The sequence below is a fragment of the Elephantulus edwardii genome, unplaced genomic scaffold, assembly GCF_000299155.1.
Source record: "Elephantulus edwardii isolate Elephantulus edwardi_28Jun2011 unplaced genomic scaffold, EleEdw1.0 scaffold00004, whole genome shotgun sequence".
Taxonomy (NCBI): domain Eukaryota; kingdom Metazoa; phylum Chordata; class Mammalia; order Macroscelidea; family Macroscelididae; genus Elephantulus; species Elephantulus edwardii.
In genome coordinates this window covers 2,739,999-2,765,255 of record NW_006399754.1, presented here as the reverse complement: position 1 = coordinate 2,765,255, position 25,257 = coordinate 2,739,999, and the positions used below count along the sequence as shown (strand labels likewise).

The 25,257-nt window shown below is 41.8% G+C and overlaps 1 protein-coding gene across 1 annotated transcript in view; it reads left to right on the top strand.

Moving 5' to 3' along the window:
• Positions 1-5,857: 5,857 nt before the first annotated feature.
• The window catches only part of KPNA3 (karyopherin alpha 3 (importin alpha 4)), a 91,763-nt gene continuing 72,363 nt past the window's right edge, over positions 5,858-25,257 (top strand). Inside the window, exon 1 of the mRNA XM_006879508.1 lies at positions 5,858-6,329. Coding sequence (XP_006879570.1) covers positions 5,937-6,329 — 393 coding nt within the window. The 5' untranslated portion in view covers positions 5,858-5,936. The remainder of the gene's footprint in view (positions 6,330-25,257) is intronic.

Here is a 25,257-nt window from a genome sequence, read left to right as displayed (position 1 = left end):
GGTGAGCAGGGCTGCAGAGAGGTTTTGAGAAGTTGACACACTTTCTGCAGAGATGTGTAATTTGCATACTGGAGGATGCTGAATTTTGCCTCATTACACCTAAGTCAAACTTAGATAGCCAACAGGCTTATGCAACCAAAACCATTTGCTGAGTATGTTCATGAGGTGAATTCGGGACTGGTAGCCTGAGCTGCTAACGCAAAAGCTGTGCTTCTTTATTGCTTCAAATCCACCAAGAGCTCGAAGAAAAACCTGGGCAATCTCCCCGTGTGTGATTTACAGCCTCCAAAACCTTGCTGGCAGGTCCACAATGAGTCTGTTTCAACTTGACAGCAGTGTGTGTGTGTGTTGCGGGGAAATTGAAGAGAAAATTAATAGGGCTTTTTTATTTGTATGATAATAAGTAAAGATCTACTATTTATGCCATCAGAGTCCCAAAAGGGGAAATGGAGCTAAAAAATATTTGAAGAAATAAAGACAAAAAGAGAGAGGACAGGGCATGAAGGGAAATGAGAATCATAAGGAAGAAGAGACATTCTGTTACAATGTCAGGATTTTAATTAATGACATGAAACTAAATCTGTATCAATTGTAACGGAGCGAGTCCCCAAAAAGATCACTGAGTCAATTAGCTGAATTAACAAAGTTTATTTCTAGTTCGAACCCGGGCTCCCACGTGCTGACACAGCAGCATCCACCCGAGAGCCCCGAATTGATGTCTGCCCCTCCTTTTATATCTCTGCTACTCCCCTGCCCAACCATACACGCCATGATTGGCCATCCACAGTAGTTTGGGTATTTGTCCACCTTCAGTTGGCTAGCCATAGCTCAGGGTAACAGTTTGGAAACCTATTTGAATCTTACAGGTTACTTCAGATACAGGAATGCAGAAAACCCCTTGTGCTCTTACAGAGAAGAATTATTCCACTTTATGGCAGTTGATCAATCAGGGTGGGATTTACCACAGGTGGGGGTTGTTTGTTTGTTAAAAAAACCACTCAAACAGGTGGGGTGGGGTTAACTGTACTTTACCAGAAACTGAGTTTCTGATAACTGGTCCTTTCATCAATGACTGAACGGAAAACGAATTGCTCTGTAAACTTCCAATCAAAACACAGTAACATCTGGAATGAAGGTTGCAGAGTGGAGTATACTAGGGGTGGGGTGTGTGTGTATGGGGTAATTGTATACCAATGAAGGTATACAATTGTATACCAATGAAGGAGTTTTTCTTTTACTTTTCAAAGAGAAGAGCAAACTTGGGCGGGGGGAGGGAGAAAAGTGCAACAATGAATGAATGAATGGACATCCAAAGTCTCTGTAAATGTTCATTAAAATTAATAAAAAAAGCTAAAAAAAATAAACCACAGTAACAATAATGAGGGGGAAGGTAGCAAATGCAAAGGAGTAATTGAAAGCTAACTTTATCCAAATTAAAATAAGTTAAACTGTAGTATCTAAAAAGAGGCAGGTCTCAAAGTTAAGACATCAATATCACGAAGGGAGCAACAATTTCTTCCGGATTATTGTACATCTTACTTAGGGATTGTTAGTATATTTGAAATGTCATTTTGAGTTATTAGTATGAATCTAAATAAAGAGTAAAAGAAACAAAGCGATTTGATAAAAGGAAAAAGAATGTACCCTGCACTGTCGTTTTACTGCGAGTTGTCGGTGTTCCCGAGGCATTTTCAGAGTCAGCACAGAGTAAACCTCAGTAACAGGAACAGAGGGTGTGCTCACTTGCAAACTAATTTACCAACTTCCTTCACCAACACATACTTTCAAGTGTCTCATCCCTTAAGTGATTTTGGTTTCCATGAATGGCATTAGGGCTGAATAATTACCAAATACTAGCAATACCATTTACTAGTAAATGGAGGGAGTTGTATTCCCACAGTCCATAGCTAGTTCTGCTCTAACCTATCTCTGGGAGATCAAATCCACCAGCAGCTCCTCTGGAGAGAGATGGGCAATCTCCTCTCATGTGGTTTGAAACCTTTGAAACCTGCTGAGGGTGAGTTTTGTGTGAGACTTGACTATGTCATCGTCCTTTAAAATCCCATTTGTTTTCACAAAGCCCAGAGATGTCACCTATATTCATATTTTCCAGTTCCCTGTTACGATTAGTAGTGGATATTTGCAGTTGTTTCTTCTCATTTTGAGTCAGGCCACAACAGCAAATGAAGGTCTTAAAAGTTTCACTCCCTGCATCTCATCAAGATGGTCCCAACAGCCCAGTTTTAGAAATGAAATCACCTTAAAGCAAATGACGGTGCTTCCTCGTGCATTTTAGAGTTTACCTTTCAAAAAAGTGCCAAGATTAAGAATTTCCTATTCCTTCCTGGTCTTTGCTCTTGTCCTGTAACTTCTCCCAGCAGCTCCTCTTTTAAGCAGATTTCTTTTCCAAACATTTTGAGTATTCACCCTGTAACAAGCAGCTTATTCTCATGCTCTTAAGGGGCAAGGGGGCACGGAATGGGAGCGAAATTTGGGGGCCATTGGAAGCTATACCTCTAGACCACACTCAGAACTAAGGTTCTATGCTTCCTTCCCCATGTGGCTAAAAGAACTTTCAGAATCATCTCAAGCCACCTCCCTCTCTCCTGGGCCTGAGTGGAGTCCCTTGAAGACCCTAGTGGTGTAAATCATTAACATGTTCAGCTGCTAACAAAAAGGCCAGAGGTCTGAGTTCACCCAGAGGCACCATGGAAAACCTGAAGAAACACGGTCCTAATCTTACACACGTGGGGTCATCATGAGTCAACATCCACCTGTTGGCAATGAAGGCTAAGAAGTGGCAAGGGACACCTCTCCAGGAGCCACAAATGCTGGTAGAGCTTTACGGGTGACTGGGCAGACCTTGAGTGTTCTTAAAAGTCTATTCCAGGGGAGCTCTGGTGGCCTAGTGGCAAGAAGGTGTACTGCAATCCCGGAGGTGCACGGTTCAAATTCACCAGATGCTCTGCTGGAGAAGGAGGAACAATCTCCTCCTGTACCAGTCAGATCTGATCTGACAGTACACACACAGACAATAATAAAATTTTTTTTAAAAAAAGTCTATTCCAATGTGGAAAGGAGTCAGGATATGGAGAAGGAGAAGAGGAGTAGAAAGTAGGCTGGGGTCCAGGCCTATTTGAGTGGCCATACTTTAAAGCAGAATTCCAAGAAACCAGAAAATTTACATGTAAATGTATGTTTGAGTGGAAAACCAATTACACACACACACACACACACACACACACACACACACACACACACACTCTCTCTCTCTCTCATATTCAAAGCTGCAAAAAAACTGTTTAAAAAATTTAACTGTGAACCCAGATGCTCACCCAGTTGTTAAGGAGATGTATTTGTCAACGTGGGTGGCTGAATGTATTTTATTCAAGCTTGTAATCTTGATTTAGCTTGTATTTAAAAAGGCTTTTGGGCCCTCAGGCCTGAGGCCCTCAACCTGGTTTTTGTGGATCTCCCAAATAAAACAAACTTGGAAGCAGAAGTGTCATCCACTTCCAAAAAAAGTTTGCCTCCTGAAACTCTACGAACTTGGAGAAAACATGAAAGTTTTGTGTTCAAGACTTTCATTCATAGGGTCGCTATGGGTTGTCTACGACTCTACGGCACTTAACAACAACAATCTCGATTTATGATTATCAAAGATTTGTTGTTGTTTGTTGTTGTTGGCAGAACCAACCCACAGCTGACCCTCCAGCAGGTTGCAGAGGCAATTGGGAGGAAACTGCCTGTCCTTCTCCCGTAGGGCAGCTGGTGGATTTGAACAACATGCCTTCAGGACTGCAGCACAGTTTCTTACCATGAGGCTACCAGTGGCTTAATTGTTCTAATCCATCATTTGTTCCATGAGAGAAAGAGAGGCAATCTCCTCCAATGCAATTTATTGCCCTTGAAAACCCACTGGAGTGTCATCAATGGGTTGGTTCTGATTCAATGGTACAGACTAACAGAACAATTAAATATTTAGATGTGATTTAGACATATAATTTTCCTTTGCACTCTTCTCTCAAATGTTAAGCCAAGAGATGGCTGGTTATATAGGTCTCCTAGCTGAGAGCCTTACGCTTCCTTCCCCTTTCTTAGCATGTGTATGTTTTGGGAGATCCCTTGCTTTCTTTTCAAACTTTTCTGACAGATGTGAAGCTGTGTGGAGGCAGGAATCAGACTTTTTTGTTTATAAATGTATACCGATGCCTGCACAATGGCTGATACAGAGTCAGCACTCACCAAGTGTGTCCAAGGCTAAAAAGAGTGATGAAAGGTGCATGCATCTGAACAAAGCAGGTAGGATAAAGGGGTAGAACACCTTGAATGAGAATACCTTGCTAAATTACAATAGAGATTGAGCAACAGTCGAGAAGCCGCACTCCCTCCTTTTGCACTGAATCAGGGAGTGGCAGCCAACCCCAGTTACCTTAGGAACCAGAGTGAAGCAATTTATTCTTCTTAAGTTTTAAATTTCTATTTGTTTTTTTCCCTTCATATGAGCACTGGGCTAGGATCAGGTGTTGCAAACTGGGGAGCCTGCAGTTCCAAAGTGTCTGGACCACTCAAACACATTAAAAAATGTGACTCAACATTTAAAAATGAGTGAAGAAAAAAAAATGACCAATAAAATAAAAAACCCACAACATTTTGGTATACCTTGAAAAAAAATAAACCAACCCTGGGCCGCCTTCTCATCCATCAGGAGACTGTGTTTACCAACAGGCCATACCTCTCACTTGCAAAAACAACTTGTGTTTTGTGTCGTCCCCCCTCTCCCCCCCCCCTCAGACAAGGCCAGGTCAGCTGTGTTTTCTTCTCTGACTAGCCACTAAAGACTTCTGAGGCCATAATTCCGGCACCTCCTGTTCTTTAAGGCTCTTTTGTTTTAAAAGATTACCCTCATGAATTTCTTCATGGCTGTAGTTCTACTAACCTTTGACTCATATCAGTTCACTTGAATTACATGTACTGTAACATGGCATGCCTGCTTGTGCTTGTAAAACGGAGTTTTTTTTTTAACACAGTCAAATGAAACCCATCAAAGAAGCTGTCTTTGTCATTGTTACTGATCCAAATTTCCCATGACCATTTATCTGACGACCTTAAGGTGGGTATGCTAGAATGGAGAGTTGGGGGTGGGTGGACAGGGCTTGACTAGAGCCTTAAGATTGCAAAGACTGTGGCTATGGCAGATCAAGAGGTGTTGGGGACACAGAGGTGAAAGAAACTGCTGCAGAGGGGAGGTTGCAGAACAGGGCTTGGGAGGATGATGAAAAAAACGCGAGAGGCAGATACGCTCTAATTTGTTCAACAAGTATTCCCTGTGTGCCTTCGATGGAAGGAGGGGTTCAGTAATAGACCAAAGTCTCAGCATTGATCTCGGTTAATACCGGCCCAGGGAAATCAGGCGACACACATGATGAACCCAGATATCACACGCAGACTTATGTACTTGTCAGGAAGAGATAAATGCTATTTATAAAACCAAAGCAGAGCAAGGGAACAGCGAATGAGGGTGGCTGCTATTTGAGGAGACCCTAAAGAAGGGAGTGAGCAAAGCATTTACCAAAGTTGTCTGCTAATTTTCCAGGCTACAGGGGCTAGGTGAGCCTCCCAGGAAGCTCCGCCCCACTCCCTCCCAATAGGGCGCAAGGTGCACCTCTGGGGAAGCTCCTCCCTCTTCCCCGCCCAGAGGCGGACCTGGGGGCGTGGCCTCACGTCCTGGCGCTCAGAGAGCCGCGCGGAAAGCCATGAGCTCCCGGGTCCCGGCATCCTCCTCGTTCTCTCACATGCCGCCGGGAGACTTACCCCCGGGTGAAGCTTGGCATGCTGGGAATTGTAGTCCCCACAGGCCGCTCGCTTCTGAGGGGTGGTAAAAGCCACTCAGTCCGCTTCCATTTCTGGCACAGTATTTGCAGCCCCGAGGGGTTATGGGGAGGCCTCCCGGGGGAGGTGGGGGGACAGGGGTCATCCAAGAACCAACCCGGCATATCCAGCAGGCAAGCGTCCAGGCCGGTCACCGCCCCCGGTCACGTGCTCGCTGCCTCCCGAGGCGCGCGCCGCTGCTCAGCGCCGTTCCCGCCACGCCCCGCCCGGCCGTCGCCCAGCGCCTCCCCCGGCGCTGCTGCCACCTCGCGCTCACAGGCGTCACGGAACGTGCTCTCCTCTCCCCCTCCCCTCTCCCCCGCCCCCTCCCGCGCCGAGACTCGCCGCCGCAGCCGCAGGAGGAGCCGCCGCCGGAGCCGCGCGCAGCCATGGCCGAGAACCCTGGCTTGGAGAACCACCGCATCAAGAGCTTCAAGAACAAGGGTCGCGATGTGGAAGTGAGTGTGCTTCCGCCGTCTGCGTCTCCGGCCGCGCCGGCCCAGCGGCGGCAGCAGCGGCAGCGGCAGAGGCGGCGGGAGGGGCGGGGGGCCGGCGTCGGGCCGGTTCTCGTTCTCGCCGGCTCGCGGTCGGATCGGAGTTGGCCGCCGCCTCCCGTCACCGCGGCCCGCGGCTTAGGCGGCGCGGGCGGCGGGCCGAGGGCCGAGCTGCAGCCGCGGTCCCGAGCTGCCGGCGCAGGGACCGGGAAATGCCGGGGCTTTTGGGCCCCGTCACGCGGGCGCGGCCTGGTGTCGGCGAGGAAGGGATGGGGAGCTGAGGCGGGGTCCGCGGGCCGGGGCCGCGCGGACGGGGATGCTGCTGGCCCGGCAGGGGAAGCCCACCGCCGAGGGGGCGGCCGCATCTCGCTCCCGCTGCCCTCCTCGCGGGCCGGCGCAGCCCCCTCGGCGCCTCCCGCGCTGCCGCACATGGAGCCGCGCTCCGCCGGTGCCCGCACCTACCTTGGCGAACCGGGCCCAGGCAGGCGGCGGCCCGCAGAGGGGGTGGGGACCAGCCGGGTAACTGACTTGTTGGGGGGTGGGAGTGGGGGAGGGGAGGGGGACCATTTTCTTATTCGCGGGGCTGTCCTTTGGAGCAGTCGTGCTGCGCTCTTGCTGTCTTCCCACTCCTGTCCCTGCTGGCTTTTGCGGCAGGCAGAAGGTGGACAATAGTTTACCGTCTATTGTGTTGTTCCGACCTCCGCTTCCAGGACTGTTATCTGAGCCGTTCTTGGAGTGGGGTGATGATTCCTCCAAAGTGTTTTACCGAAATAAAACGGATTCCCAGGTTCATTCTTCTTTGCTCGGAGCTCGTAGGATTTCCAAGTGGTTGCAAAACTGTAAACATGCTTAGTGGTCACTCAGTTCGTTGCTATTCAGCATGTTACCTTTGTCTCATTAAGGTGACATTAGCAGGTACTATTTGCAAACTCGGCTTGTGGAGGCAGCGCTAGAGGTCTCTCTGCAGCTACTAATAGTAATGAAGTATAATGCATAAACTTCACTAGGACGCTGACCTCTGCATTTGTGTGTGAGGGGGGCAAATAATTTTACGTCCATGGCCTCCTTTTTAAATGTTAAGTGATGAGAATAGTGGTTCTGTAATTCTTGCTAAGGGAGTGGAGTTTGATTAAAAAAAAATCTGAATTTTCTCCTCTGTCTTGAAGAGGGGATACTGGTGGAGAAGATAGAAAAATTCCTTGTGCTGGTTGATAGAGCTACAGACAAAACTCAAGCCATTTTTCAGAACTACAAAATTTGTACCAATTGGAAACAACCTGGGGAAATACCTGGAATTCCTGTTTGAATGAGACACATGTCATCTCTTTCCATATCTTGGCCATGGTTAACATTTCCTCTGTGAGAAATACATTTAAGTAAAAGTGAAATTTAGCAATAGCAACAGATTTTTTAACTATCTCTTCCTATTTGACTGCATGATGACAAAGGTTAAATTTTAACTTTCACATTAGTAACATTTCTTTGTTCTGCCCATACTTAATGTAGTTGGTACCCAACGTACGCAGTTTTTGAAAAATACTCAATATTGCTGCACGAGAATGAGTACCATTCTTTCTTGCTTTGCTTGAGTGTTGGAGATTATTACTTGTCGGTGTTATTGTGTTCCACGCATTAAGCAAGACTTTTGCACATTATAAGCACATAACAAATATTTGCTGATGATCAGAAGGTGACAGTGACTTGATAAAGACAGAAAGGTTGCTTGGAAATACTGGTCACTGCAAGATCACACTTCCTAGACACGTTAGGATACCTAAGGCATGAAATAGCAAATATTCAATTGGTAGTTCTTAGTGGCAGACACTTAAGAGCTTCGTGATATTTCATTTAATCCTTATTAATGGCTTTATGTTAAAGCATTATCCCTACTACCTGAAGGAAGTCTTTTAGAGGAGGAAACTCGGGGTGCTTGTGCAGCCTGGAAACGGTCACGCTGTATGAGCAGTCATTCACTACTTTTCTACTAGTTGTCTTAACTATATGTGAGCCAACATAGTACTACATATTTGGGATAAAACAAGGAATAAAATTCCATTTGTGACTTGAAGTTTTACAGTTTAGTGAAGGTGATAGAGTAAACTGATAACATTTAATAAGTCATACGATAGAAGAATGCATGAGAAGACCCTAACTTGGAGCTGAGGGGTAAGAGAGATATTTGTGTTGATTCTTAGCCAATAAATAGGATTGAGCCTATCAAGAAGGACAGAAGAAAGTTGTCCAGCCCATGGGCTGGAGGAGACAGGAAGGACAGAAGGGATTCCAGGATGAGGTGACGGTAATTGAAGAGTCCTAAGTGAGAGAAGGTAGGGAAAGCTAGTGATAGGATTAAAGGGTGAATTGGGGTCCAGTCTGATAAAGTGCCTTTGTTATTGCAGGTTTAGACATAATTAAGACTAGACCTTATATATTTATATCTGATATAGTCTCCTCCATTACAAACTTACATGACATCTTAGCTCTGTGACTAAGTAGTTGTGATTATCAAGCTGTTCCCAGACAGTAAGATGTGCTTTGGTGAGCTCTCTTCATTTCCACCTTCTCATAAACAGGATGGATGAAAGAACAAACATGCTATAAATGAAACAGTCAACTGACAAATAAGATGTTGCTGTAAGTAAAAAGAAATCAACATTTTCTGAAGATAAAGTGTAAAATTGTGTCAGAAGATTGTAAGTGATGGGAGTGGACTGGAGGAGGAGAATATTTTCATAGTTCTTTAGTCAAGAATGGCTTCATAGAGAGAGCTTATAAGAGATCTTGGAGAGAAAGAACAAAGTTGGTGAATCTAAAAGGAAGTGAATACCAGAATGTTAGTCAGAAGTTAGTAACTGAAGATCCAGGTGAAAAGAGAAAAGTTAGGTTAGGGAGTAAAGATGAGACTTAGGAATAATAGCCTGTGGTGATATGAGAATATGCCAGAGTTGGTTGGGAGCTTTTTCTTGATAGAAGATCTGAAGAAATCTATTTCAGAGTGGAGATGTAACATGACCAGCTAAAATCAAATCAAACCCGTTGCTCTTGCATCAGTCCAACTCATGGTGACCCTTTAGTGGGGTTTTGAGGCTGTCAGTCTTTACTGAAGAGGCTTCCTTAGTCCTGCAGAGTAGCCAATGGGATCAAACTGATGACCTTTTGGTTAGCAGCCCAACCCTTGACCTACTATATCACCCTGGCTCCTAACATGGTTAGAGTAATGGAAAAGTGCAATTAAAAGTAATATTGTGAATTCATTCTTAAGGAGTAATGCTGTGATTTAGTCTGCAAAGGATGAATTTTCCAAAACGTGAAGGTGTCTATAATTTAGAATGAGATATGGAGTTTTCTTCTTACCTTTCTTTCCCCTCCCCCAAATTTGAGTGTGCTTAAGTGCAAAAGCTCATAAAGACAAAAAGGAATGATGGTTTTTTTATACAGTGGTAGTTGTTATACACTGTGGTGTCAGGCTTGACCCATACCTGACCCTCCAGTGGGTTTTCAGAGGCAATAAGTCACATGGGAGTGAATTGCCCGTCTTTCTCTCAAGGAGCAGCTGGCAGATTCGAACTTCTTGCCTTTGGGTTGACAGCGCAGTTCCTTACCACTTGGTCACTAGGGCTTCCTATACAGAAATAGGGGAGGGAGGAATTATCACTGTTAGCAATTTGAAGTTTGAGTAGAGGAATGAATTTCCCAGTAGCTAGTACTAGGAAATACACATTGAAGGGAAAATCTCTTAATTAATATTTTAAAATTTTGGGTCTTTTCCTATAAAGCATTTTTCCCTTTTAAAAGAAGTATTTTTAAATCTTCAAATATACCTGGAGGAACGTTCCATTTAGTGACTGCTTTAAAGAAAAAACCCAGGTAACTGTCATTCAGACCAGTTTTTCTTTTCCTTGCTTCTGTGTACCTGGTAGATGTGACTTTTTCCATTAGTAATAGTAACTAATATTTTTAAGTGTTTACAATGTACCTATGCTAAGTACTTGGCATAGTTTATTCATTTAATCCTCACAACAACTTTAAGAAGTAGTTACTATTATTACCTCTATTTTCTGCTGAAGAAACTTGAAGCTTATGCTTAAGTAACTAGCCCTAAGTCATATGTGGCAGAGCCTGGACTTAAAGCAGATGCTGAAGTCCTGTCTTTTGATAACTCTGCTATATTGTTTCTCACTGTCTACATGAAGCATGCCTGAAAGTAATGGGGGAAAATAATAGGAAATCTTGACTTTGTCACTGAAACTCCTATTTGATAGTTTAAAGTGTGCCAGTACTGGGGTTGAAGAAAAATTTGATGTGTGGATAAAGTTCATCACATTTGTTCCAACTTATAGTGACCATGTGTACAGTAGAACAGAATGCCACACAGCCCTGAACCATCCTCAGAACTGTTGCTAGCTAGATTTGAACCCTTTGTTGTAGCCACTTTGCCTGTCTCCTTGAAGGTCGTCTTTTTTACTTTCCACTTTACCATTGGGAATTCCACCAGCTGCTCCGAGGGAAGAAGATGGCCAGTTTCCTCTTGTGTGATTTACTTATGTAAACTGATGGAGGGTCAGCTGTGAGCCGATGCCAACTGATGGCACAGAACAACCTTTACCAAGCATAATGTCCTTCTCCAGGGACAGGCCCCTCCTGATAACATGTCCAAAGTTAGGAGACGACGTCTGTCCATCCTCTCTTCAAAGGAGCACTCTGGCTTTACTTCTTTCAAGACAGTTTTGTTTGTTCTGGCAGTCCATGGTATACTAGATGTTCTGTGCCACTATTGTTGGTTTTCTAATTTTTTTGATTATTAATTTTAATGAAAGTTTACGGACTTTGGATTTCCATTCATTCATTATAGTGTTTTTCTCCCTGCCTACCCCTCCCCTCAGTTCACTCTTCTCTTTGAAAAATGAAAGAACATTTTTTTTTCATCGTTACACAATCCGTCCCCCAAAATCCACTCCACTATGCAGTCTTCATTCTGGACTCCTGTCATGACAATAATGCCTAATCATAGATCCCTTTTAAACAGTTCTCTCCCTCCTCTGCTTCAGTGCAGTATATATAATTTATCCCATCTCAGTCTCCCCTCAGCCCCGATGTCAGTCTCGTTTTACAGCAGTGGCTCTATGCATTATTTGTCCTTTTGTGACTGGGATATTTCACTCAATATAATGTCCTCCAGGCTTACCCATTTTGTATAATATTTCATGAGTTCCTTGTTTTTCAATGCAGAGTAGTATTCCATTGTGTGAATATACCACAGCTTCTCTATCCTTCGTTTGTTGATGGGCACTTTAGTTGTTTCCAATTCTTTGCTATTGTGAACTAAACTACAATAAATACCGTGTGCACGCCACTGTTTTTTTGACATAGGATTAGTCATATACCACCTCCCCCTTTTTACTCTTCCAGAGTTTCCTTCTTAATAGCAAGGATATTTATAGTTGGTTTCTAAAAGTGAGACATTTTTTGTTTCAGTTTCTTTTTTTTTTAAAAAAAACCCAACACACACACACACACACACACACACACACACCCCTTATTGTGTGCCACCATCAAGTCAGATCTGACTGCCACCAGAGGAGATTGCCCCTCCTTCAGCAGAGCATCTGATGGATAAAAACCACATCCCTTCAGGATTGCAGAACAGCTTCTTGCCACTAGGCCACCAGAGCTCCCTTGCTTTATTTTCTAATGCTAGGGATATTTATTTGCTTGCCTGTAAATTCTACTAGCACTTACAGATTTCTCTGCCTCTTTTCTGGAGGGAAATTGTATTACTTGACTGTTCAAACATAAAACTTTATTCTTCAGTCCTCTCTTTCTTTTCTTCATCTCTCTATATTATTCTGTCTTCTGAACCTCTGTTTGTCACCAATGTTAAGCTGCTGTCCCTAAAATGGAACTTTATTCTCACTTGTATAGCAGTTAAGGCCTGTCTGATTTTCTTCTCTCCAGTGTCCGTCCTTCTTACTATATCTTGTAGACAGAGCTTTCTTAAATTTGAATCTTTTTGTGTTAGTTTACTTTCAAGATCCTTCACTGTCTCCTCATTGCTTTCCTTATAACATTAGAAGTATTTTAGCTTGCATGTCATTTGTAGTTCCACACCTGGCCCTACCTCCCCTACCTCCTCCATCTCTTCTCCTTATATCTCTTTTGTGCTATCCATAATAAAATTCTTGAAATGGTGAAACAAACAGTATGTTTCTTGTACATGTTTTTTGTGTGTATATGTATGTATATACTATTAATATACTTTGTTTTGCTGTATGTTGAGTGGGACATACATAGACAGCATCTTTTTATCACTCAAATTCCTTCATGTATTTCTGGACTATCAAGTTCACAGTTGTGCTAGATGGCATCATTCTAGCTAAAAACACAGAAAACTTTCTAATTTCTTTACAAGACCTTTCCTGACTAGGAACATACTTGCCATCACCAGTCCCTATTTTTTCCTTCCTTCCCTCAAAGTGCTTTCCTGAGTAAACTATCTTTACCTGTTTGATGAGTTCTTTTAATAGATGTACAACAAAAGGGAGCTCTCTTATCTTCGTAGTAAGAAGCTGAGTTGTAAACCCAAAGGCATATGGTTCAAATCCACCAGTTGCTCTGCAGGAGAAAGATGGGCATTCTTCCCCTGTGTAATTTACTGCCTCTTAAAACCTGCTAGAGGGATAGACTCAGTGGCACACAATAATAGCTGTTAAAGGATGGGGACTCCATCAAGAAACTCACTGAGGTTAGAGACTTTGGGCTGTAACTAGTCATTTAATGCCCAGTACCTAAATTGAACAGATAACTCTTTGAGAAAAGAGACCAAATGCTTTGGGAATAAAAGGTACAGTACTATTCTAAGGTTGCCATTTCTTATAGTGTTGAGTTCATGGCTTTGATCCTAATAACCTAAACCTATCCCTTCTCTGGCAATCTTTTTTCTGTGATAATGTATTTCCATAGAATAAATTAACTTGTGTGGTAAATAGAAGAAAGATACTAGCTAACCCAGAATCCATGGTGACTCATATTTTCTTTTTACCAACCCATAAATGTTTAGCGCTCTCATGTAACAACAGTTGAATGCAGTCGATATAGAAAAACACAGCCGAACAGAGCAAACCCATATATACTATACATTGTCCCGTTTCCTCATATTCTATCTTTTGGTTCAGTTTAACAATGTATTCTACTTAAAGGTGCTTAGTGTCCCAATTGTGTGTGCGTGCTTTTCTACTTTATTCCCTAATTTTGCAGAACATGAAGTTTTTTGGGGAATGTTTGTTATATAGTTGTTCTATGCCATCAAGTCAAGTACAACTCATAAAGACTGTATGAACAAATGTGAACTTTGTCCTATCCTGTGCCGTCCTCATAATCTCTGACATACTCAACCAATTGCTGCAGTCACTGTCAGTCTACCTGGTTGAGGATTTTCTTCTCCTTCACTGACCCTACACCCTTCCAAATATGATGTCCCTCTCTAAGGCATAGCATCTCCTAGCAGCATGCCTGAATTATGTAGGATAAAGTTTTATCGTCTTTGCCTCCATGGAGCACTCTGGCTGTACTTTTCCAAGACATATCTGTTCTTTTGGCAGTCCGTGAATATATTCAGTACTCTTCTCCAGCACCACAGTTCAAAGATGTCAGTTCTTCTGTTATCCTAAGTCATTGTCCTGTCCAGCTCTCAGATGCATAGCATGTTGGGGGGGGGGGGAGCTGGAATCAGGTGGACTTCAGTCCTCAAACTAAAATCATTGAGTTCCCTGACTACAGACTTCTCCAATACGGTACGCGTTTTCTTATCCTTGACTGCTGGCACCAGATGTATTGATTGTGGGTCCAAGCAAGAGGACGTCATTAACAGTTGCAGTCTTTTTTCTGTCTATCATGATGTTCCGTATTAGTCCAGTGGTGATGATTTTTCTTTTCTTGATGTTGAGATGAAATCCTTACTGAAGGCAGGAGGGTTTAACTTTCCGCATCAAGTACTCCTAGTTCTCCTCACGTTCAGCAAGCAAGTTTGTATCATCTGTGTAATGAAGGTTACTGATGAGTCTTCTTCCATTCCTGATGCCACATTCTTCGTAGATGCCAACTTCTTGATGACGCACGGTAATTATCTTTTCTTGGGTTCATAATCGGCATATACTCCTTTCTGCTTCATTAAATGTTCTTTAGTCTGCTTTCCTTTCTCTGCTCTTCTCCCTACCTACTGAGGGTGGACATGTTTTGTCTGTGTTGCTGTTTCTCATACATTGTTTTTCTTTTCCACATCAATAGCTCTCTCAACACTAACCATTATCTCAGTATTGAGGACATAAATTTTTCCTATTTTCACAAAAATAATTCATATGAGCATTCTGTCAGCTTCTTAAGTCCAAAGTTTTAAAAACAACCTGTGTTCTGTCTTTGTCTTCTTGTTTTTACATGTGGCATCGTCACCCTCCCAATGGCCTGAACCTGAAACTTGAGAGGCTTCTTGGACTCTTCCCTCATCTTCTGCATTCAGTCAGATGCCACTCTTGTAGCTTGAATCTTCGTGTTGTTTGTGGAATCTGATGCTACCTCTTTACCCACTGCCCCCAGCTCACTTTAGGCTTTCATTACCTATCACCTGGCCATTGCAGATTGCCTCCACAGGGGAAGTTGCTGAGGTTTTCTCCAAATATGATGCCTGTTTATTTCTCTAGCTACAACCTTCTTCTCCCCTGCCTTTGCGCTCACATCTTTTTTAAGCTCCTCTAACACTGCACTTCTTATATATAATCTGGGTCTCCCCTCCGAAGAACGTGTCTGTTCTCAGCGTTATCCTGCTTACTGGAATATCCTCAGCCTCCTGTTGCCTGACTTAATTCCTACTCTTCATATTTTCTTAACTCTGGGAGATGTGTTGGAAAATCTCTGAATCCCCCTTGCTGCTGAAGGACTTTGAGTATATCTTTCTTTCTATGTTTTAATGGTCTGGTATGTTTTGTCTGCTTATTCTACCACATTGTGAGTTCTCTGAAAGCATGATTGACTGTCTCCATTGCTTACTACTTAGTACAGTGGCTGGAACAAAGTAAGCACTAAAGCATTCCTTGAAGAATATACCTGTACCACACCTAAATTCTTCTAAAGTGTATTTTTGAAGTGTCATTTCTCATCCCTTTAATAAAGTTAATCTTTCTATTGTGGCAGGTAAAATATTAGGAAATTAAAACACATGCATAGTGAAATAGTTTTTAATTTATTATAAAAATGTCTAATATGCAGAAAAGTAGATTAACTCTGTAAAATAACTAAAGAGCTCTGTTGTAAAATTTGTAATCTAGGGAGAAGGGGTGGTGGTAAAGGACTGCTCCGGAAGAAACAGATGAGCAGTCCCTTCCTTACAACCTTGGAAGTAACACCCCAAGTCAGAATTGACTTGCAGATGTGGGGTTATTGATTGGTTTTGATTTGGCTTTTTTGGTGTGGTTTTTTGTATATCAATTGGATTTACTACTCATTGCTTGTTTTTACTTAATTTTTTCTTGACCTATGCATAACAGATAACATGATAGTTTACCCTTAAATATTTCATTCTACATCTCTAAAAAGTAAGAATGCTGCTTTCTTACATACCCATCACCCTAAAACAATTATTTCATAACAACATCTAATACCGGCTCATGTTTAAATATCCCCAGTTGTCCTAGCTAACAGAATACCTTAATTACTGCATGCATCAATTCCTTGTAGTGTTTTAACTTGTTCTTCCCATCTCTCTTTACCACCTTTTCACTCCCTAGATTATAGACTTTTGTAAACTGAAGTTTAATTTAAAGACTTCATTGGCTTCAGGTGAAACAGTTTTAGTTAAAAAAAATACTTAGTAGATACCCATTAATACTAAGATTGACTGGAGTGTTCATATGGTAAGGAGTAGTTTGATGTCATGAATTTGAAAATTATTATATTTGGTGGAACAGCTTTGTTATCTGGACAAAATATGGCAGTTTAGGTAACACTGGAAGTAAAAAAAAGTAACCAGACTTTTTGTTGCTGTTGTTGTTAGGTACCATCTAGTCAAATGCAACTCAGTGACTCTATGAACAGCACATCTAAACTCTGTCCTAGCTTATGCCAGACCTACAATGTTTGACACAGTACTGTAGTGACTGTAGTTACGGTGTTAGTCCACCTGTTTGAGGGCCTTCCTTTCTTTTGCTGTCCTCCTACCTTTCCAAGCATGATGCCCTTCTCAAAGGAATAGCCTTTCTTAGCAGTATGACCAAAGTATGTGAGACAAATGTTTACCATACTTGCCTCCAGGGACTCTGGCTACACCTTCTCCAAGACGTATCTGTTTGTTCTTTTGAATTTTTCTTGCTGAAAGCGAGTACTTGAAGGTTTTGCTGCAAAAGATCAAGGAGTGCAGCCTTCAACATGGATTACATCTCAACATCAAGAAAATGGAAGTCCTCACCACTAGGCCAGAGAGCAATGTCATGATAGATGGAGAGAAGATTGAAATTGTCAATCTTTAGCAAAAGTCTAGTTGACAAGAACTTTTTGGAGTCGAAGACTTTTTGGAAGCCAAGGAAAGACTTATAAAATATTCAAACTTGTCAGTGTCACTTTTTTCCCCATGGCTAATTTTGTTAGGTAATGTTGAGTCATCTTCAACTCATAGCAACCTTATGAATAACAGAGCTGAACCCTGTCCTGTCCTGTGCCATCCTCCTCATCTTGAGCCCATGACTGCAGTCACTGTATCAGTACATCTTGTTGAGGGTCTTCTCTCTTTCGCTGATCCTCCACCTTTCCAAGCATGATGTCCCTTTCCAAGGAGTAACCTCTCCTAGCAACAATTCCAAAGTATGAGAGATGGAGCTTTGCCATCCTTTCCTCTAAGAGCATTCTGATTTCACTTTCTCTTAAGACATACTTGTTTGTTCCCTTAGCAGTCCATTCAGCACTCTTATTCAGCAGCACAACTCAAAGGCATTGGTTCGCCTCCTGTCATCTTTATTCATTGTCCAGCTCTCTTCTCTAGTGCATAGCAGGTGGTTGGAAAGCTTGAATTGGGCACACCTTAGCCTTTAGACTGATAGATAGCATTGCTTTTTAGGACTTTGGAGAGGTCCTTGACCGTAGACTTGCCCATTGTTACATGTCTTCAGAGCTCCTGGCTGGTGATAGCAAGGGTTGATTTTAGATATAATAAAAAATTAAATCCTTGACAATTTCATTGTTCTCTCCATCTATCATGATGCTGTTGGCCCAGTGGTGAGGACCTTTGTTTTCTGGATGTTGAGATGTAATCCATATTGATGCCTGCAACCATTGATCATCTGCAGCAAGTGCCTCAAGTCCTCGATTTCTGCAAACAAGGTTGTGCTATTTACATAACGCAGGTTGTTGGTGGGTCTTCCTCCAAACCTGATGCCACACACTTCTTCATAAAGTCTAGCTTCTTGAATGATTTGCTCAGCATACAGTTTGAGTAGATACGGTGAAAGGATTCATCCCTGCTTTTACCAATTCCAGTCCATTCCGTATTCTCTTACTTTATTTGGACAACATCTTCTTGGTGTAGATTTAGGTTCATATGAGCTTGATAAAATATCCTGGCATTCCCATTCTTCTCATTGTTAGCCATAGTTTCTAATGACCTACACAGTCAAATACCTTTGCATAATTAATAAAACATAGACAGTCTTCTGGTATTCTCTGCTTTCATCTGATATCATTAATTGATATCCCCGGTGCCACAGCCTCTTCTAAACACAACCTAAACTTCTGCAAGTTCTCTTTCTATATACTGTTCTAGCCATTTTTGGATGATTGTCAGCAGTATTTTTCTTCCATGTGTTAATAAGCATAATTTCTAATAATTTCCATATTCTTTTGGGTCACTTTTCTTGGGAATGGGAACAAAATATGGATCTCTTCCAGTCAGTTGGCTAGATACCTATCTTCTAAATTTCCTAGCTCAGACTGGGGAAAACATCCAGGGCTACATATGTTAGTTGGAGTATATCAATTGGTATCACATTGGTTTCTAGGATTTTTTTTTCTTTCCCAGTGCCTTCACTGCAGCTTGAACTTCTTCCTGCATTATCACTGGTTCGTGATCATATGGTACTTCCTGAAATATTTCAGTTTTGACCAAATCTTTTTGTGTGTGCAGTGACTTCTTGTATTCCTTCTTCCTTATGATGTTTCCTGGATCACTCAAGATTTTTCTCATAGCACCTCTCAGTATTGCAGTTTGAGGCTTGGACTTGTTTTTCACTCCTTTCAACTTGAGATGCAAGGTGAGCTCTTTTTTTGTTCTTCATCTCAGCTCTTTGTGCATTTCATTATAATAACTTTATCTTCTCAAGCTGTCCTTTGAAAACTTCTGTTCAGCACTTCTTCCCTTTGTTTTTGTTTCTTGATGCTGCAGTGCAATTTTTAGACAACAACAAACAGTACAACTGATGTTGTTATGTGCCATTGAGTTGCCTGTGATTCCTCGTGACCCTGTGTACATTAGCTTTGAAACCTGCCCTGTCTTAAACTAATCTCATTTACCTCCTGGCTAGTGGTAGCAAGGATTGATTTTAGATCTAAGAAAAATTAAATCAGACTTAATGCTATTTCTTCTAGAACACCTGATCGTGCTAATGCAAAACCTATACTTAGACCAGGAGGCAGTTGTCAGAACAGAGCAAGGAAACATTGAATGGTTCAAAATTGGGAAAGGTATATGCCAGGGCTGCGTGCTATCTCCATACCTTTTCAATCTATATGCAGAACACATTATCTAGTAGACTGCTTTATATGAGGAGAAATGTGGTATCAGGATTGGAGGAAAATTCATCAACAATCTGCTTTATGCAGATAACACAACTTTACTTGCTGAAATTGAGGAGGACTTGATCAAGAAAACAAAGATTCTCACCACTGGACCAATTGGCAGCATTATGATAGATGGTGAAGAGATTGAGGTTGTTAACAGCTTTAGTTTGCTTGGCTCCACAATCAACACTCGTGGCACCAGCTGCCAGGAAAGAAAAGTTGTGTTATGATGGGAAAGTCTGCTGTTAGAGACCTCTCCAAAATACTGAAGAGCAGTGATGTCGCTCTGAAGACTAAGGAGCACCTGATACAGGCCATGGTCTTTGCAGTCTTTTGCTATGCGTCAGAGAGTTGGCCTATGACTAGGGAGGATAGAAGGTGAATTGATGCCTTTGAGCTGTGTTTCTGGAGAAGAGTATTGAATGTACCATGGACTGCCAAGAAAACAAACAGGTTTGTTCTAGAGGGTGTTAAACCAGGCTTCTTCTTAGAGGTAAGGATTCTGAAGCTTTGTCTGACATACTTTGGACATGTTGCAAGGAGGGACCAGTCCTTGGAGAGGGACATCATGCTTGGGAGGGTGGAGAGACAGTGCAAGAGAGGAAGACCATCTGTGAGATGGATTGATTCAGTGATTGAGGTAATGGGGGTAGGTATGTTGGAGATAGTGAGATTAGCACAGGATAGAGTAGGGTGTAGGGCTCTTGTACATAGGGTTGCTATGAGTCACAGGCAACTCAGCGGCACATAAGAACAACAACAACAATCCTATTTTTTCCAACACTGCGTCAGTCCATCTCATCCTGGCTCTTACTGTCTGTCTGTAACTGTTCCGCTTTCTTTTGATTTCCAATGAGAAGGTTCTGCCTCTGGTGTTATATTTGCTAGTCCACTCTAAATGTGCTCTGTAGGGTTTTCTGAGGCCTGTTATTTCAGAAATGGGTGGCCAGTCCTTCTCCCTAGTCTGTCTTAATTTGAATGATCAAATCTAAAGCAATATATGACAGACAGTAATTCTGCCTGAAAGAGCAGATGAGAGACCTTTCTTATTATTCAGGTAACAGATCTGGTGTTGGTCCCACCCACCACCACCTTAGGCATATGTTTCTTGTTCTCACCTCAACTCCTGCACTGCCAGCATCCAGCTCAGATCCCTCTCCCTGCACCTTCCACACCTCACATCTCTGCACCTAGCCAATCCTGCTTTGGTGGCTCAGACCTCCACCCATCTCTGTCCACCCGCTACTTCTCTAGTCCCCTATGATGTTGGCGTTCCTGCACAGCGAGAGTGGGCTGTCCTGATGATATCTTTTCTCCTGAAGTCTGTTGTCCTTTGTCTCAGAAGTGGTGCAAGACAAGGGGCACCAATGTCAGCAGTGTTTGTTTGTCTCCTGTCATGGGTCTGCAGAGTGGTGTGGCCAAGATCTACTCTCTATTCTCTGTGATGGTGCAGAGGCAAGTCTTTGACTTATACTAGGTGAAGGTGATCTCTCCCACCTCCCCTTCCTTTGAGCCCAAGGGCCTATGGCCCTTCAACCCTCAGCTAGAGGGGGGCGTAACTCTCACCTGTGGGAGGAAAGAGATAAACTCATAGTGACTCTATAAACAACTTTGCCCTGTTTTGTGTCTGCATTATAGGCCTTATAATTGTTGCGATATACCATTGTTGCAGTTTCTGTGTTCCATCTCATTGAGCATCTTCCTTTCTTTTGCTGACCCTTTCATTTTCCAATTATGTCTTTTTCCATGGCCTGACCAAATCCCCAAAGTATGTGAAGTGACGTTTCATCATCCTTGTCCATGACCTAAGCCATGGTATTTTCAGTTGCTTTATATGCATGTGAAAGTTGGGCAATGAATTAAGGAAGACAAAAAGAAACATTCATACCTTTGAATTTTGTTGACTGAGGGTGTTGACCATTCCATAGGTTGCCATAAGAACAAACAAATCTATCTTAGAGGAAATGCAACCCAGGGGCTCCTTAGAGGCCCCATCACTGGTAACTTCTACTACTTTCACACCCCTTCCTCTCACATCCATTTCACTTCATGGCATCCCATGCTTTCCAGATTAGAATGACTTCCTAAGTTTTCCTTGGCTAGAATCCCTAAGGAAGCAGATTGCTAGGGCCTTTCTTTCGCAGCACAACTGTGAGAACTTCCTGCTGTTGAGTGCAGATTGTTTATGCCATGAGGTTTGGCTGTATTTTTATTTCTAAATATGAAAGTATAAGGAGGATGTGGCTATCCTTTCTAGTCTACCAACAACAGCATCTAAAACATGGTGGATTAATTATTACGTTATTTAATTGGAGTTAATAATTCTGAATTACTGCATTTTCTGAGTTCTGTAGTTAATTTGTAAACATATCATATAGTCTTTTGTTTGAAATGCCATTTTCCCCCCTCCTGAAAATAGCCTAAACATTTTCCTGCCTTTTAAAATAGATTATAATTTATTATAATCACTCTTTAAAATCCCCAATATGTATAATACTGATTTTTTTTCTCTAAGTGATTTTTACATTTTTCATTTTACATTTTTTGGAGCTTTTCTCTTACTTTTTTATTATAGAGATTTTGTTGCCCATAATTTTTGTTTGCTCACCTCACTCTAGTCTGCCAACTATAATGTTTCATATATTCTAGTGACTTGGACAACAGATTTGTTAAACATTCATTTGGCATTTTCTATGGCCCAGGCAGGGAGCGCTATTGGCCTAGTGGTAAGACTATACTGCTATCCCAAAGGCACATGCTTCAAATCTACCAGATGCTCTGCAGAAGGATGGACAGTCTCCTCCCGTGGGATTTTTCTGCCCCTGAAAACCAGCTGGAGGGTCAACTATGGCTTGGTTTTGACCCAACACCACATAATAACAGGCTTGAGTTAAGAGAATGAGATTGATAAGTTTATATGAAGCATAAAGTATGATACATCTTATAATTTTAAAAAACCCAAACAACTAAAACGCAGTTGCCGTGAAGGTGATTCTGACTCATGGCATCTCGCGTGTGCAGAGTAGAATAGAGCTCCATACAATAGGGTTTACTTCTTAAAGGAGATCTTGCTTTGATTCTCGGTCAGGGTCCTTTTTGCATAGCTGCTGCAAATCTGTCAGTGGATGTCAGTATGATGCTGCAGCTCTGGTTGCTTAGTGGTAAGAAGTTTTACCACCAATACGAAGACAGGCAGTTTGACTTTACCAGTTGTTTTTTAGGTGAAAAATGAAGTTTCCTTCCATGTGATTTATATAAGCTCTGAAAATGTGCTGGAGGGTCAGCTGTGAGTCAGTTCCTACTTGACACATAATAATAACATTCAGGAGCAAATGACCAATCCTTTATTTAAAAGCACCTCTGACTGGGTTCAGACTGTTAACCTTTTGGTTAGTAGTTGATCTTTTAGCCATTTGTGCTTCTGTTTGTGCTCCCTAGAAACTCCTAGTTCTGTGATAAGAATGCCTAATTTGCAAGAGTATTTTAAGAACATGGAAAAGGGAATAACAAATTCTACCTTGGTTAATTAAGGAAAGTTACACAGAATATCATATTTGAGTAGGCCCTTGAAGTAGGAAATTGCCAATGCTAAAAGGAAGATAACATGAAAACAGGTGACTTGATATTAGGACTTTATACCCATTCACATTCCTTTGGAAATGGCATACCAATTTGGTTTCTAGAAACTTTTCTCCCCTCCCCCCGACCCTCCCCCCAGTACACTACCCTCTTGGAAAAGTAAAAGAAAAATTCTTTCATTGTTTTACAAACCCTCCTCCAGGTCTACTCCACCATGTAGCCCTCGCTCTAGACTCCTGTCATGACAAAAATACCTAATCACATATCCTTTTAAACAGTTTTCTCCCTCATCTGTTTCAGTACAGTCTACATTATTGAACCCACCATTCTCAGTTTCTCTCCAACCCCCAAGGTCAGTCCTGTTTACAACAGTGGCACCTTGTAGTATTTGTCTTTTTGTGACTGAGATACTTCACCCAGCATAATGTCCTCCAGAGTCATCCATTTTGAATAGTATTGCATGAGTTCCTTGTTTTTCAATGCAACATAGTATTCCATTGTGTGAATATACCATAGCTCCTCTATCCATTCATTTGTTGATGGGCACTTAGGTTGTTTCAACTCCTTCCTCTTGTGAACAAAGCTGCAGTAAACATGGGTGTGCATATGTCTGCTTGGATATCAGTTATGGTCTCTTTGGGGTATATTCCCAGTAGTGGAATTGCTGGGTCAAATGGTATCTCTGTTTGTAACTTTTTGAGAAAGCGCCATATCGTCTTCCATAGTGGTTGCACCATTTTACACTCCCACCAACAGTGAATAAGGGTTCCAGTTTCTCCACAACCTCGCCAGCATTTATTGCTTGCTGTTCTGTTAAATTTTGCTATTCTGTCTGGGGTGAAATGATATCGCATAGTTGTTTTAATTTGCATCTCTCTTAGAGCTAGGGATTTTGAGCATTTCTTCATGTGCTTGTTAGCCATCTGAATGTCTTCTTTGGTGAAGTGTCTGTTCATATCCTGTGCCCATTTTTCTATTGGATTATTTACCTTTATCTTGTTGTGGTGCTCAAGTATTTTATAAATTCTGGATATAAGTCCCTTATCTTATATGTCATTACCAAATACTTTTTCCCCCATCTGTGGCTTCCCTTTTTACCCTGTAGGAGAAGTTTTTGAGTGTGCGTTAAGGATTTGATTCTTAGAAGACCCAATTCATCTACTTTATCTTCTCCTGGTTGTAAGTTTTTCAGGTTACTTGGAATACTGTTTAGGTTGTGGATTAGGACTTCTAGCGTTGTTCCTAGCTTTTCTTTAATGAAGTTTATAGTCCTTGGTTTTAGTCCTAGGTCCATGATCCACCTTCAGTTGGTTTTTGTATATGGAGTGAGGTGTGGATCTTGCTTGAGTCTTTTGCAGATACTTTTCCAGTTTTGCCAACACCATTTATTAAAAAGGCTGTTGTTTCCCCACTTAACTGATTTCATCTCCTTGTAAAAAATCAGTTGACCATAGATAGATAGGCTGATCTCCAGGTTCTCAATTCTATTCCATTGGTTCATGTGTCTGTCATTGTACCAGTACCATACTGTCTTTACCACCAAGGCAGTGTAGTAGGATTTGAAATCAGGGAGTGAATATTTAATCTTGTGATTAGCTATTGTGAAGGGTATTGTTTTTCTTAGTTCCAGCTCTGTATTCTCTTTGTCTCTGTAGAGAAATCCAACTGATTTTTGTATGTTGATCTTTTATTCTGCCACTTTGCTAAATCGGTCCACTGTGTCCAATAGTTTTCTAAGTCTTTAGGGTTTTCTAAGTATACTTTCATATCTTAATATACTGTCATATCATAAGTATACATACCATATCATCTGCATAGAGAGATAATTTTACCTTGTCTTTGCAAATTTGGATACCTTTTATTCCCTTCTCTTGTCTTATTGCTATAGCTAAGACTTGCAATACAATATTGAATAAGAGAGGTGATAGTGGGCATCCTTGCCTAGTTCCTGTTCTTAAAGGGAATGCCTTTAACCTCTCTCCATTGAGAACAATGTTGGCTCTTGGGTTTGCATAAATACTTTTTACTATGTTGAAGAAATTCCTCTCTAATCCTATTTTGTTGAGTGTTTTAATCAGGAAAAGGGTGTTGGATTTTGTCAAAGGCCTTTTCTGCAGCAATTGACAGGATCATGTGGTTCTTGTTCTTTTCTTTGTTAATGTGATGAATTATTTTAATTGTTTTCCTTATGTTGAACCATCCTTGAATACCTGTTATGAATCCCACTTGGTCATGGTGAATTATTTCTTTGCTGTATTGTTGGATTCTATTGGCCAGTATTTTATTCAGGATTTTTGCATCTATGTTCATGAGCTTAAGAAATGCTGAATGAATTCGGCCCTTTTGATTTTCCGACTCTAGCTCCTTGCACATTTCATTGTAATATTTTGCTTTGTCATTCTGTGCTGCCTTTTGGAATCTTCTGTTCAGCTCTTTAGTGTCTTGGATTCTTCCTTGTGCTTTGGCTTCTCTACGTTCCAGTGCAATCTTCAGAGTTTCT